General features: G+C 44.4%; 1 protein-coding gene across 1 annotated transcript in view; it reads right to left on the minus strand.

Moving 5' to 3' along the window:
* The window catches only part of LOC106578927 (synaptopodin 2-like protein), a 13,895-nt gene extending 6,704 nt beyond the window's left edge, over positions 1-7,191 (minus strand). The window contains exons 1-4 of the mRNA XM_045702387.2: positions 6,948-7,191; positions 2,570-2,721; positions 1,334-1,564; positions 793-1,241 (exon numbers count right to left, since the gene is read on the minus strand). Of these exons, the coding sequence (XP_045558343.2) occupies positions 793-1,241; positions 1,334-1,564; positions 2,570-2,721; positions 6,948-7,049 (934 nt within the window). The 5' untranslated portion in view covers positions 7,050-7,191. The remainder of the gene's footprint in view (positions 1-792; positions 1,242-1,333; positions 1,565-2,569; positions 2,722-6,947) is intronic.
* Positions 7,192-16,296: the final 9,105 nt, after the last annotated feature.

The following is a 16,296-nucleotide window of genomic DNA, read 5'->3' on the forward strand; positions in this document are numbered from 1 at the left end:
CGTGTGTGTGTGTGATGTGAGTAAGGGCAGTTCTACTGTCCCCTCAGTCAACAGTCACTGTCACTATTGTCTCTCTGTCCAAGATGTAACCTCGCCTGAAACCTGAAGACTTCAGCTCAGCAGGCTAACGCCGTGCCAGGGATCACCATCAGCTGCTATAGTTCAGAATGAGGTAGACAGCTGTGAGGAAAGTTACATCATTCATGAGTTAATAGATTCATGTAGTCATCTAAGCAGGTCAGATACCTATGTCTAGCTGCATGGGAAGAATGCCATTATTGACATGGAGTTGAAACCTGATTTACAAATGAATAGGGTATAATTGATCAGGTCCCCCCCCCATCCCCTCTCCTCCCATCAGCCATGGCATATTCAGCTGTGGGGATCACTAAATGTGAGGTCAGTTGTGTCCGTCAAGGCCAGAGGAGAATGCTAGCTGTCCCACCATAAATACTCTGGATGAGACCAGGGCTTAGAATACTGACAGGAGAGACAGAAATAGGAGAGGGAGGCCTTGATTCATGAGATAGACAGCAACTGGAAATATCCCCCTCTCTCAAATCACATCAAACTTTATTTACCACATGCGCCGAATACAACAAGTGTAGACTTTACCGTGAAATGCTTACTTACAAGCCCTGAACCAGACACATTTACTCCCACACACTCACAGACACTAACAGACAATCCCACAGGTGTTGCAGAGACAGTTCAAAGCAGCTGAAGAGTTCACATGTAGGCTGTAGTGTGTATAGTGTATAGTGTGTAGGGTATCTGGTATAGTGTACTCACTGGCTTGCCGGGCCTTTTCCTTGTACGTAGCAGACAGTTCATCACTGAGTGGGGTCAGCTGGGCGCCCACCATGGGAACCATCTGTGAGCTGGAGCCCAGCATCATGGCTCCTTTAGCCCGCTCTGGAGACACCAGGGGTGAGCAGGCCAGAACCAAACTCCCCCCTGCCTCCTGGAACCCACTGTCTCCCTCTCCCTCCACCTCTCCTCCCACCACCGGCTCCCCCTGCGCATGGTGTAGGACGGGCCGGGCTGGGTGGGTCCACTCTGGCGGGGCCTGCGGGGGTTGGGGTTGGTAGACCACCTCCCTGCGTGGTACTCCAGGTTGAAACCCCCCTGTTCTCGATCCCGTTGGTTGCTCCCACTGTTGGATCCCCCCATTTCCCAGTGTGGGTAGTTGCTCCCAGGTCCCCTGCAGGGAAACCCCCCCATCTGGAGCGCTCTCATACCTTGAGAGAGAGAGGGATTGGGCAGGTCATGGTGATGTCATAGTACAAACCAACAAGGTTGGGGATGATTCTATTTTGTTCTTGTCTCGTACCCGCTTATCTCCGAAGTCTCCTCCTCCTCCTGCTGGCGACCGGGAGAGCGCGCATCCGGAGGTGTGTGTCGCTGGCGGCGGTGTATGTGTGTGTGTGTGTCCGCATCGCTGTCCGTCTCTCCATAATAGGCCTCACTGTCAGGGGGGGAGGTGAGGGTGAAGCAGGCCGGCCCGTCAGTGTGTGTGGCTGTGTGTATCCGACCCGGCAGGACCACAGAGTGGAACCCAGACCTGGAGGCAGAAAGAGAATGAGATAGCCAGGCTGTGTGTATCCGACCCGGCAGGACCACAGAGTGGAACCCAGACCTGGAGGCAGAAAGAGAATGAGATAGCCAGGCTGTGTGTGTACGTGTGTGTCTGCGTTGCTTATTCTACTGTCTACTTGTATAGGTCTAGTGTATGTGTACAGTGTATCCCCTAAATGCATTTAGCAGTGGCACACTGCCGGGACTAAATCGTGGCCGCCACTGAAAAAAAAACCTCTGCCACTACTGAAATGGAAAAAGAAAATAAACATTTTGGATGGGGGAGGTAATTTGCCGGATGGTAAAACGTTTTCAGTGTAAACTAAAATGACTAAAACCAGATGTAAAGTATGTAGGATTTATAATGGAGAAACTAACAATCACTAAAAACTAGGCAGTTAGGGAGAATCAAACATTGCAAAAATGTCATGGCTTTGGGCCTCGATTGACTTTGTTATAATGTTTGATTTACTCAGATAGCATAAGAACAAGGCATAAGACATGGCAAAATGTGTAGGATTGCAGGACATTGCAGGACATTGTGTAGAATTGCACTGGTGTGTATGCCTGTATGCTCTGACCTCTTGACCCTGAGGTTGAGAGTGTGTCTGTATGCTCTGACCTCTTGACCCTGAGGTTGAGTGTATGTCTGTATGCTCTGACCTCTTGACCCTGAGGTTGAGTGTATGCCTGTATGCTCTGACCTCTTGACCCTGAGGTTGAGTGTATGCCTGTATGCTCTGACCTCTTGACCCTGAGGTTGAGTGTATGCCTGTATGCTCTGACCTCTTGACCCTGAGGTTGAGTGTATGCCTGTATGCTCTGACCTCTTGACCCTGAGGTTGAGTGTATGCCTGTATGCTCTGACCTCTTGACCCTGAGGTTGAGTGTATGCCTGTATGCTCTGACCTCTTGACTCTGAGGTTGAGTGTATGCCTGTATGCTCTGACCTCTTGACCCTGAGGTTGAGTGTATGCCTGTATGCTCTGACCTCTTGACCCTGAGGCTGAGAGTGTGTCGATGGGAGTCGATGAGCATCATTGCCTGAGCGTGGTTGAGCTCTGCACACACATGGTCGCCGATGGCAACCAACTCATCCTCCTCCCTCAGGTCGGCCCTGCATGCCTTACTACGCCGTCGCACCTACAACACACAGCACACACAATAACATACACACACACAGCCTCAATGCAGCAGCATGGAATCCCAGATCCCTTCAGAGCCCTGAGAGGTGGGGAGAAGTGTCATAGAGCCACTAGGGGGAGACAAAAGCTGAACAACTCACTTCTGAGGTTTAAATGTTTTCCATTTGAGTCATTTAGCAGACGCTCTTATCCAGAGCAACTTACAGTTGGTGCATTCATCTTAAGATAGCTAGGTGAGACAACAACATATCACAATAATAGTTAGTAAATTTTCCCTCAATAAAGTAGCTATCAGCAAAGTCAGTGCTAGTAGGGAAAGACCAGCGCAAGTTTCTATTGATGTTATGAGGACATCATCTCTCCAGGGCTATGGAGGGGAGGGGGGAGTCTGAAGAGCGGTACAAACTAGGCAATGATGTCATGAAGTTATCCATCACTCAATAGGGTGGAGGGGTGGAAGCAAAGCCCTATACATACATGGGTCTCTCAGAAAGCATGAGAGATAGGTGGGAGAGAGAGAGAGAGAGAGAGAGAGAGAGAGAGAGAGAGAGAGAGAGAGAGAGAGAGAGAGAGAGAGAGAGAGAGAGAGAGAGAGAAATGGGAGGATAGAGAGAGGGGGTGAAGAGAAAGGGGGAGAGAGAGAGAGAGAGAGAGAGAGAGAGAGAGTGAGAGAGAGAGAGAGAGAGAGAGAGAGAGAGAGAGAGAGAGAAATGGGAGGATAGAGAGAGGGGGTGAAGAGAAAGGGGGAGAGAGAGAGAAATAGGCGGGATGGAGAGTGGGGGTGAAGAGATATAAAGGGGGAGAGAGAGGGGAGGGGTGGAGAGAAAGGGGGAGAGAGAGAAATAGGCAGGATGGAGAGAGGGGGTGAAGAGATATATAGGGGGAGAGAGAAAGAGAGAGCGTGAGAGAAAGAAAGAAAGAAAGAACAGTGGACAGATGACACATAGAACATCTCAAATATAACACTCTCAAACCAACCACACACAAACACGGTTTGTTCTTCAAATGTAGGTCCCCTGTCGAGAGAACACATAATCTGCTACCTCACAGACATTAAGCCGCCCTTACCCCACTGAGACACACACACATGCCCAGCCACTGTGGGAAGACGCAGTGGGGGGGGGGGGATTTGACAGCTGCCTCCCCCCATACACACAGTGGGCAGAGGGCATGCCTCACATTCACCATGTGTTGCCCATACACCCCAAAATAAACCTCAGCTGGAGAACCAGCCACATTCCTAGACAAACCCACAATCAGAGCAGCTTACCAGGGATGTAGCCTTTTACACACTTTATATGGTGAGTAATATGTACCTGTTAGGTCAAATTAGCCTGGTTAGCATTAGCATGAACATTACCCGCCGCTTTTCCCCTCTACCGGTCGGCACCAGAGACTGTGTGTGTGATTATGTGGAGGGCAGACATGCCTCAGATAAGCCCAGCTGGGAGTAGAGAGGTCCGCAGGATCAGAATAGCTCATTTAAGAGGAGCTGGAGCAGGCCATGGAAAAATGGCCTCTCTCTCTCTCACACACACACACACCCACACGGTCTTGTACAACTAACCTTGTGGGGACACACAATTCAGTCCCATTCAAAATACTATTTTTTCTAACCCCTAACCCTAAACCTAACCCTAACCCATGCCCTTACCCTAGTCCTAACCCTAACATTAACCATAACCTTAACCCTAACCTTAACCTGAAAACCTTAGGGGAAGTTAGCCTAGTGGTTAGAGCGTTGGGCCAGTAACTGAAAGGTTGCTGGATTGAATCCCTGAGCTGACAAGGTAAAAATCTGTCATTCGCCCCTGAGCAAGGCAGTTAACCCACTGTACCCTGGGCACCGAAGACGTGGATGTGGATTATGGCAGCCCCCTGCACCTCTGTGATTCAGAGGAGTTTGGTTAAATGTGGAAGAAACATTTCAGTTGTACTACTGACTAGGTATCCTCTTTCCCTAATTCTAACCTTAACCCTAAACCCCCTAGAAATAGCATTTGACCTTGTGGGGACTAACAACACTTCTGGTCCCCACAAGTATAGTTAAACACACGCACGCACACACACACACACACACACACACACACACACACACACACACACAGTAACTACAGATAAAAGGAGAGGTGACTGTCTGGCAATGGCGATAGAACAGTTATATCGGTGGAGGGCCTTTGTGTTATAGTCTTCTCACTCAGTTACTACCCCAGGGGTGACCAACCCTCCTGGAGCGCTGCCCTCCTGGAGCACTGCCCTCCTGCAGGCGTTCACCTAATCTATCACACATTAATGTAGTTTACTTATTAGCTCCTTATCAGGACCTTGTTAAGCTGAAAGGTGTTATGGAGCAAAATCCTGCATTACCTGTATGAGGAGGTTTGGCCACTCCTGGTTCATAGAATGGAATTAAAGAGACTAGAATAGAAGAGAATAGAATAGAATAGAAGAGACTAGAATAGAATAGAAGAGAATAGAAGAGAAGAGGATAGAATAGAATAGAAGAGAATATAATAGAAGAGAATATAATAGAAGAGAATAGAAGAGAAAAGGATAGAGTAGAAGAGAATAGAATAGAAGAGAATACAATAGAAGAGAAGAGGATAGAGTAGAAGAGAATAGAAGAGGATAGAGTAGAAGAGAATAGAATAGAATAGAATTTAATAGAAGAGAATAGAAGAGAATAGAATAGAAGAGAATAGAAGAGAATCGAAGTGGATAGAGTAAAAGACAATAGAATAGAAGAGTATATAATAGAAGAAAATAGAAGAGAATAGAAGAGAAGAGAAGTGAATATAATAGAAGAGAATAGAAGAGAATAGAGTAGAAGAGAATAGAGTATAAGAGAATAGAATAGAAGAGAATAGAAGATAATAGAGTAGAAGAGCATAGAAGAGAAGAGAAGAGAAGAGAATAGAAGAGAATAGAATCGAAGAGAAGAGAAGCGAATAGAAGAGAAGAAAATAGAAGAGAATATAATAGAAGAGAATAGAAGAAAATAGAATATAGTAGAGTAGAATAGAATAGAATAGAATAGAATAGAATAGAATAGCACACATGCGACGGACTGGTAGTTCAGTGTCAGCTGCAGAGCAGTTTAGGGGTTAAAAGGTTCACAGGTATCTCAGCCATAATATAATATATGCCATTTAGCCGATGCTTTTTCCAAAGCTACTTACAGTCATGCATGCATTTTACGTATATGTGGTCCTGGGAATCAAGCTCACTACCCTGGTGTCACAAGCACATGCAACTGAGCCACAAAGGATAATCTTGATGGCAACAACATTTATCCATCAGCCCTGAGATTTCTTATTTACAATGATGGCCTACCCTGGCCAAACTCTAAGGACGCTGGGCCAATTGTGCACCGCCTTACGGGACTTCCTATCAAGGCCGGTTGGGATACAGCGTGGAATCGAACCAGGGACTGTAGTGACACTTCTAGCACTGAGATGCAGTGCCTTAGACCGCTGTGCCACACGGAAGCCCTACATGCAGCCCAGATTTCTACAATATCTTTTCTGATTAGATTAAATGCATTCTGCCACGTCAACACCAACGTGTTTCTGTGAGTGTGGGTGTGTGCGCTCGTGCGTATGTGTGTTTGTGTGTGTGTGTCCACTTAGAACATGCCGTCAATTCCTCTGCTTTTAGAGTGGTATAATCTTGTCTTAACTACACTGAGAGAGACAACATACTGTAATAATTCCTATCACAAACACACACACACACATTAAAACACAGAGATGAAACACACATGAACACCAAGAAGGTCACAGATCATGTGTCCATTAGGATCAGCCCATGACCCACAGACCCTAAAACCCAATCACCATGACAACAGAACTCTGGTTTTGAGGAAAGGTTACTCAGCGACCACTAATTAATGATTATAATAATAACGCATTACAGAACTTGTCCAGCTGCTCAAATGTTCTACATTGCTTGGGGAGAGGGGGTAACTTGCCGGCTTCTACCAATGGCTTCTACCAATGTTTAGCACCCACCTGGCCGAAGCGACAGCAGGCAGGTAGCATACAACATGGAGAGAACACACCACCATTTATATACAACAGCTGTTCCTGCAATTGTTACTCCACGATCTTCCCATACCCCACTCTATATTACACACACACACACACACACACACACACACATACACACACACACACACACACACACACACACACACACACACACACACACACACACACGTTGTACCTTGGCCACCTGCAGTGGTGTTTGGTGCTCTGCTCCTCCTTGCAGTCTGAAGCCCCATGGAGCCCCTCCTGAGAGAGTGACCACCACCTCCTCTGCTACCATCACTACTCAGTAACACACACACGCTGAATCACACTGCACACGGAGTGTATGTCTCTCTGCTTCTTCCAACTGCTCTGTGTATGTGTATGTGTATGTCTCACTGGTCTGACATGCTTCCTCTGTGACCCAGCCCACTTACTCCACCCAGAGGGGGGGGGGGGGGGATTGAGAGGGAAGGGGGTAGAAAGAGAGAGAGAGAGAGAGAGAGAGAGAGAGAGAGAGAGAGATGGGGAGGGGGACTGGTTTCCGTCTGCTAATAGTGGAATGCTGTGTCGGCTGGAAGTGTGTGTGTGTGTGTTTTATATCCACCACACGTGTCATGACACTCTGCAGCTCCAGCCAGGGATGCTGATAGATCCTCCCAAAATAACCCTCTGGCCCCCTCGCACACCATCCTGACCCCAATCCAGCCCTCTACAAGGCTTTGTCTCAAACTGCCCCAAGAGGAGAAGGGAGAGGAGAGGGAGGGGGAGGGGGATAGGAGGGGGGGGAGAGGAAGGAAAGAGGGAGTGGGAGAGGGAGAGGAGAGGGAGGAGGAGAGGGAGAGGAGAGGGAGAGGGAGAGGGAGAGGGAGAGGGAGAGGAGAGGGAGGGGGAGAGGGAGGGGGAATAGGAGAGTTGGGGAGAGGTTTGTAAGAGGAGAGGAGAGGAGAGGAGAGGAGAGGAGAGGAGAGGAGAGGAGAGGAGAGGAGGGGAGAGGAGAGGAGAGGAGAGGAGAGGAGAGGAGAGGAGAGGAGAGGAGAGGAGAGGAGAGGAGAGGAGAGGAGAGGAGAGGAGAGGAGAGGAGAGGAGAGGAGAGGAGAGGAGAGGAGAGGAGAGAGGAAGAGGAAGAGGAAGAGGAGAGGGAGGGGGAGAGGGAGAGGAGAGGGAGAGGGAGGGAGAGGGAGGGGAGAGGGAGAGGAGGAGGGGAGAGGGAGAGGAGAGGGAGGGGAGAGGGGAGAGGGAGGGGAGAGGGAAAAGAGAGGGGGAGAGGGAGAGGGAGGGAGGGGAGAAGAAGAGAGAGAGGGGGGAGGGGGAGGGGAGAGAGAGAGGAGAGGGTGGGGGAGATGGAGAGGAGAGGGAGAGTGAGAGGGCGAGGGAGAGGGGAGGGAGGGGAGAGGGATGTTTTTAAGAGTCTATGCCTACTTATTGTGATCCACATTCACAGAGTGAGCTAACACCACCCTGTCACAGCGGGTCAGTGTTGCTTTGGGGAGCTATTAGACTGTTTCCATGATAACACCAGAGAGTTGTATCGTCTACTAACGGTGCTTTTCCATTGAGACTTTTCCCGCCAGTGTTTTATGTTGATGTGTAAGCTCTAGTGTTACTGTTTTTCCATCAGGAGTTTGACATTAAAGACTTGGGGAGAGCAGAATCAACAACCTCTGCATCATTAAAGACTTGGGGAGAGCAGAATCAACAACCTCTGTATCATTAAAGACTTGGGGAGAGCAGAATCAACAACCTCTGTATCATTAAAGACTTGGGGAGAGCAGAATCAACAACCTCTGTATCATTAAAGACTTGGGGAGAGCAGAATCAACAACCTCTGTATCATTAAAGACTTGGGGAGAGCAGAATCAACAACCTCTGTATCATTAAAGACTTGGGGAGAGCAGAATCAACAACCTCTGTATCATTAAAGACTTGGGGAGAGCAGAATCAACAACCTCTGTATCATTAAAGACTTGGGGAGAGCAGAATCAACAACCTCTGCATCATTCAAGACTGTTGCTTTGTGAGGTGTTAAAGTTCACAGTCCGTCAATGTTGTGTAAATGAAAGGTTAAAAGTATTCAGGGTCTTGCCTTGGCACAAAGTCCGCTGGAACCATGGCCCAGCGAAACATGGGTGCCGGTCCGTGTAGATGAAACAGAAAAGTCTGAGCCTTTTGGGTAAAACACTGGGATAAATCCTCAATGGAAATGCGGCACGTGATACCAGCTTTGGTAATGCAGTGCTGTTCATATTTATTACTGTCATGTCCGCAACCTGCAATTGTTCTATTATTTCATGATGGAATCACTTTTTCAATTTGATTGTACAATATCTAGAATACTACACACTTTGTGGTCTGAAATAATGATAGTTCTCTGTTTTACATGAATTTTCTGTTTTACATGAATTTCTTGTCTCTGTTTAAGTCTATCCGAGCAGTGATTCAAATCTTTTGCGACAGTAAGACCTCAGTGTCCGCACACAGCTTCTCTTCCTCCGTCAGGCTCGTTCCTGATCTCCATAAGCTACAAGAACACACATTTGATTTTACAGGAAAAACCGGGTAAAAGTCTAAAAGAAAAATCCTCAAAAGATAATGAGCAACTATTTTCTCTGTGGTCAGGGGGCTTAGACGTTTCTCCAGCTGTCCTCCTGTGCAGTTCCACTAGTAATGTGACAGAGGGCAGTGTAGGTCAGACGAGGAGTCGATTGTTGAGCACTGCCACTCCTGCAGTCACACCTCCATCAGAGTGCTAGTCACACTTGGCCCTCAGCTGATGTCCAGCTCACTCAATCAGCACCATGTCTTGACTCTGCCTGTGAGGCTGTGGTGTAAAGTACTTAAGTTAAAATACTTGAAAGTACTAATTAAGTCGTTTTTTGGGTGTCTGTACTTTACTATTTATATTTTTGACAACTTGTACTTTTACTTCACTACATTCCTAAAGACAATTAAGTATTTTTTACTCCATACATTTTCCCTGACACCCAAAAGTACTAGTTCTATTTTGGATGCTTAGCAGGACAGGAAAATGGTTCAATTCACACACTCATCAAGAGAACATCCCTGCTCATCTACAGCCTCTGATCTGGTAGACTCACTAAACACAAATGCTTTGTTTGTAACTGATGTCTGAGTGTTGGAGTGTGCCCCTGCCTATCCTTAAATAAAAAAATAACAATAAAGAAACTGTGCCCTCTGGTTTGCTTAATATAAGGAATTGTAATGTATTTATAATTGTACTTTTGATACTTAAGTATATTTTAGTAATTACATTTACTTTTGATACTTGAAACCAAATACTTTTAGACTTTAATCAAGTAGTATTTTACTGTGTGACTTTCACTTTTACTTGAGTCATTTTCATTGGTCACCGCCTTTCAAAGTGTGTTGCATTATGGGGAGAAAAAAAAATACATGTCGACTGCATGAACTTTACATAAACCATGTAATCAAAGGTAATGCTGTTTTTTTTATGAAGTCGCCTTCAAATGTTCTATATTTGCTTCTCCCCAACGCTTAGCCATCACCAGGCTAGTTGGAGGCATTATAGCTTTAGAATTGTGGCAATGTTGGTTCCCGTTCCAACCTGCCTTTGGTCATGTTCGCATGGGTCAATCCAACAAAAAACACCACAATGATTGGTTCTCAGTTGTCTTGAATGCACCAATAGCCACAGTCTTGTCACCTTCTGGTGCCTGTTAGTAAAATGGAATAGGAATGTTTACAAAGGCATTGCAAAGAGGTAGTGTAGGGTGAAGTCATCATTAGTGGGACTTTTGTCTTTGAGTGTACTGTACTATGTTTATTTTTTACCCAATCACAACAAATGTTATGTGGGATGTTGCTGAATGTGTTCTCTGCATGAAAAACGGTTTTGATTCGTGTGACATCATTGTTGTGTGTGTGGTCAGGGATCTTAGATGGAAAATGTTGTGGTAGGTTCCTTGTTCCTTGTCAATCATTGGCTTACTGGTGAAATCAGCAATCAGACAATATCTTCTTTAAGTAAATCAATTAAACCTTTATTAATGCAATTGCAGACAGAAGTTGACAATGGCGCGTATGTTTCAGAGTAAGTTCTGCAAAATAAAACAGGTCAAAGTTGCTTTAATATGCTTGCAGTCAACCCCTAGTGATGTAACTGCCTATGTCAACACCTTCTACTCATGAGACCAAGCCCATACATATACAGTTATACAAACGTGCAGGAGAAAACAATAGTCCAGTGTTTTCTAATGGCTCAGCAGTAATTTTCCATTCCCGTGTGGCTTACAGTGGTATGTCTGACTTGTCTCATCTATTTACTCACCTGCAGGGTTCTGTGTCTATGTATCTCTTTCAGCCTTGAGGTGCTTTCTCACAGACACCCTGTTTTGACTGCAATGCCTCACACATCTGCTCAGACCGTTTCTATAAGAGGCAGAGACTAGAAAAGAACTGTGGAACAGTATTAAACCTCATAATGCATATGTTGCTAATCTGTGGTCCAGGACCCTATAAATGTAGTGGGGGAGGGTCTTATAACCTTCCCCTTCTATTAATACAGCATAAGCATAATCAATTATTATAATACATCAGTCATTTGGTGCAGGACCTATCATCAAGGAAATTTAAAAAGGGTTGCATGGAAGAATACAAAAAATAGTTTATTTCTGGCAATACAAATAAAATATCACAAAACACACTCAGGTTTGATCCGTATTTTGGAAGTTAACTAACACTCAAAAAAAGGTGACCCCATCAAGGTGACCCCCATCAAAAACCACAGCACATATGAAACAATGCATTTGAATGATAAGGCTGTCATTCGGTCAATGAACTTAGTCACTGTCACTAGCCGGATACAAACTGGTTACTTTACCATGCACAATAGAGGCTGCTGCCCTATGTACATAGACATGGAATCACTGGTCACTTTAATAATGTTTACATACTGTTTAACCCACTTCACATGTATATACTGTATTCTAGTCAAGGCCATCCTATTTAACTATTTCTGTACATATAATATTCTTCAGATATACTACATATTCTATCCATACAGTGCATTCGGAAAGTTTTCAGACCCCTTGACTTTTTCCACATTTTGTTACGTTACAGCCTGATTCTAAAAATGATTACAAAAAACCTTTCTCATCAATCTACACACAATACCCCATAATATATTGTTGAACTGAAACAGTTTTGTAAAGAGGAATGGTCCAAAATTCCTCTTGACCGTTGTGCAGGTCTGATCTGCAACTACAGAAAACGTTTGGTTGAGGTTATTGCTGCCAAAAGGAGGGTCAACCAGTTATTAATCCAAGGGTTCACATACTTTTTCCACCCTGCACTGTGAATGTTTACACGGTGTGTTCAGTAAAGATATGAAAATGTCTAATTGTTTGTGTGTTATTAGTTTATTAAGCAGACTGTGTTTCTCTATTGCTGTGGCCTAGATGAAGATCAGATCAAATTTAATGTAAAACTTCTGCAGAAATCCAGGTATTTCCAAAGGGTTCACATACTTTTTCTTGCCACTGTATGTGCATGCAACCAATAACATTTGATTTAATAATTCAACAATCTAGCTTTTGATGTTAAAATTAATAGTTATTTGGAGTGTTTTGAAATATAATAACCATTCATGTAAACAGCATTTATATTTTGTGAAAATCTAATTTATAGTACTGACCCACTTCACTTTAGTGGTGTTTGGGTAGTGGGACAGGGATCTCTTCTGCTATAAAAACACTCAAAATAAACCTTTCATCAATTTAAATGTAATTCCCTCATTAGATATTCTAAAATACATTAGAATAGGTTGTTTTTGTTGTTCATAACATCTCCAAATTGATTATAGACGCTATAAAGAAAATAAACAGCATAGGATGATGGTGACAGTATAGGCCGTCATTGTAAATAAGAATTTGCTCTTAACTGACTTGCCTAGTAAAATAAAGGTTAAAAAAAATATATATATATATAATAATACTGGTAGAAGGAATTAGAGGTAAATAACTCGTAACAAATAAGGTAAGCTCATGTCAGTCAAGACGAGCTCATGAATATAAGCTCCCCGCCCACTCAGCCTGTCTTTTCAAACTTCCTGGTAGACATGAGAGAACAAGTACTTTTCATAATGACTGTTCAGCACCTTTAATATGTTTGGGAAGTGACTCCTAAAAAAACAGCATCTCTTCTCACCATGGAATATTCGTGTCAATCTTTGAACCCGAACCACTCCTAAACCGCTCCCCAACCACTTTCCTTCTTCATTTTCGCAGCTTCACTTTCAACAGCGAACCCACACTGTAAAAAATGTCCTGGAATTTTTACAGTAAATTACTGGCAGCACAGTAGCCAGTAAATCACGTTAGATATACAGGACCTTTACTGTAACATACATTTACAGCATATTACTGGAACAGCTGACTACAGTAACATGCTGTATTTCTAGAAGGTACAGTGCATTACTAGAACCACAGTGGTTAGTAAACTGTTACATATTTACAGTGTAGGTAGCTAGTGCCAACAACAGGCAGTATTTATGTTACATTTATTTGATATTTTTTATATCTTCAATACCTATTTTGTAATTTGCATTTCATTGGCCTGAACTATAATTCATGTAGCATATTTTGTAAGAGTTTAATTAGAATACAAGTATTTTGTATTTTCTAATACAAATATATACTTGCAAGTAGCCCACTTAACTAAAACATTCTCGGTAACGGTAGCAATCTTTTTATTTGCTATGACTGTGGTATATTTAAGCAATAAGGCACAAGGGGATGTGCTATATGGCCAATATACCACAGCTAAGGGTTGTTCTTAATCACAACACAATGCATAGTGCCCTTAGTTGTCACACCCTGATCTGTTTCACCTGTCTTTGTGCTTGTCTCCACCCCCCTCCAGGTGTTGCTCATCTTCCTCATTATCCCCAGTGTATTTATACCTGTGTTCTCTGTTTGCCTGGTCTTACCAGCGTGTTTACCCGTCTCCCTGCTTTCTCAAGTTCTGTTTCCCCGGTTCTGACCATTCTGCCTGCCCTGACCCCAAGCCTGCCTGCCGTTCTGTACCTGCCTGACTCTGACCCGTTTACGAACCTCTGCCTGTCCCGACCCCGAGCCTGCCTGCTGTTCTGTACCTTATTGACTCTGCCCTGGATTATGGGCCTCTGCCTGCCTTTGACCTGTCTTAATCCTGCCCCCTGTTTGGGTCAATAAACATCTGTGACTCTAGCTGTCTGCATCTGAGTCTTATCCTGAGTTCTGATATTAGCTGTGGTATATTGGCTATATTGTATCACAAACCTAGAGGTGCCTTATTGCTATTATAAACTGTTTTCAGGCGTAATTAGAACAGTAAAAATAAATATTTTGTCATACCCGTGGTATGCGGTCTGATACCACGGCTTTCAGCCAATCAGCATCCAGGACTCTAACCACCCAGTTTAGATCTCATTTACCTTAGTTTAATACACTGACTAAATAACTCTGGATAGTTGCATCTGCTAAAGGACTGAAATTGAAATGTAAAAATTAACACTTGCAAAGCATACTGCTGGATATGATCCTAATGACCTCTGCCTCCAAGCATGACCAAATTTGATCAAAATACAGGACATGCTTAATATTTACCCATTAAAGGTTTAACACCCGCTATCACTCTGATCTGTCCTCTATATACATTCAATTGATAGGGCACTACTACCACATATCAGTTAAACTCAATTCAAATCAAATGTTATTTGTCACGTGCGCCAAATACAACAGGTGTAGACCTTACAGTGAAATGCTTACTTACAAGCCCTTAACCAACAATGCTTTAAGAAGTTAAGAAGAAAAACGTGTTAAGAAAAATAGATAAGTAAAAAAAAATTAAAGTTACAAATAATTAAAAAGCAGCAGTAAAATAACAACAGCAAGAGCGAGGCTTTATACAGGGGGTAGCAGTACAGAGTCGATGTGTGGGGCCACCGGTCCGCTATGCAATCTGGTTTCCAAGCTGGTCATGGGTGCACCTCAGCCATGCTCAAGGTCCTAAATGATATCATAACCGCCATCGATAAGAAACAATACTGTGCAGCTGTATTCAGCGACCTGGCCAAGGCTTTCGACTGTCAATCACCACATTCTTATCGGCAGACTCAACAGCCTTGGTTTCTCAAATGACTGCCTGGTTCACCAACTACTTCTCTGACAAAGTTCAGTGTGTCAAATCGGAGGGCCTGTTGTCCGGACCTCTGGCAGTCTCTATGGGGGTGCCACAGGGTTCAATCCTCGGGCCGACTCTTTTCTCTGTATACATCAATGATGTCGCTCTTGCTGCTGGTGATTCTCTGATCCACCTCTATGCAGACGACACCATTCTGTATACATCTGGCCCTTCTTTGGACACTGTGTTAACAAACCTCCAGACGAGCTTCAATGCCATACAACTCTACTTCCGTGGCCTCCAACTGCTCTTAAATGCAAGCAAATCTAAATGCATGCTCTTCAACCGATCGCTGCCCACACCTACCCACCCGTCCAGCATCACTACTCTGGACGGTTCTGACTTAGAATATGTGGACAACTACAAATACCTAGGTGTCTGGTTAGACTGTAAACTCTCCTTCCAGACTCACATTAAGCATCTCCAATCCAAAATTAAATCTAGAATCGGATTCCTATTTCGCAACAAAGCATCCTTCACTCATGCTGCCAAACATACCCTCGTAAAACTGACTATCCTACCGATCCTCGACTTCGGCGATGTCATTTACAAAATAGCCTCCAACACTACTCAGCAAATTGGATGCAGTCAATCACAGTGCCATCCGTTTTGTCACCAAAGCCCCATATACTACCCACCACTGCGACCTGTACGCTCTCGTTGGCTGGCCCTCGCTACATACTCGTCGCCAAACCCACTGGCTCCAGGTCATCTACAAGACCCTGCTAGGTAAAGTCCCCCCTTATCTCCACTCACTGGTCACCATAGCAGCACCCACCTGTAGCACGCGCTCCAGCAGGTATATCTCTCTGGTCACCCCCAAAGCCAATTCCTCCTTTGGCCGTCTCTCCTTCCAGTTCTCTGCTGCCAATGACTGGAACGAACTACAAAAATCTCTGAAACTGGAAACACTTATCTCCCTCACTAGCTTTAAGCACCAGCTGTCAGAGCAGCTCACAGATCACTGCACCTGTACATAGCCCATCTATAATTTAGCCCAAACAACTACCTCTTCCCCTACTGTATTTATTTATTTATTTATTTTGCTCCTTTGCACCCCATTATTTCTACTTTGCACTTTCTTCTACTACAAATCTTCCAGTGTTTTACTTGCTATATTGTATTTACTTTGCCACCATGGCCTTTTTGCCTTTACCTCCCTTATCTCACCTCATTTGCTCACATTGTATATAGACTTATTTTTCTACTGTATTATTGACTGTATGTTTATTTTACGCCATGTGTAACTCTGTGTTGTTGTATGTTGTCGAACTGCTTTGCTTTATCTTGGCCAGGTCGCAATTGTAAATGAGAACTTGTTCTCAACTTGCCTACCTGGTTAA

The sequence above is a fragment of the Salmo salar genome, chromosome 19, assembly GCF_965601325.2.
Source record: "Salmo salar chromosome 19, fSalSal1, whole genome shotgun sequence".
NCBI lineage: Eukaryota > Metazoa > Chordata > Actinopteri > Salmoniformes > Salmonidae > Salmo > Salmo salar.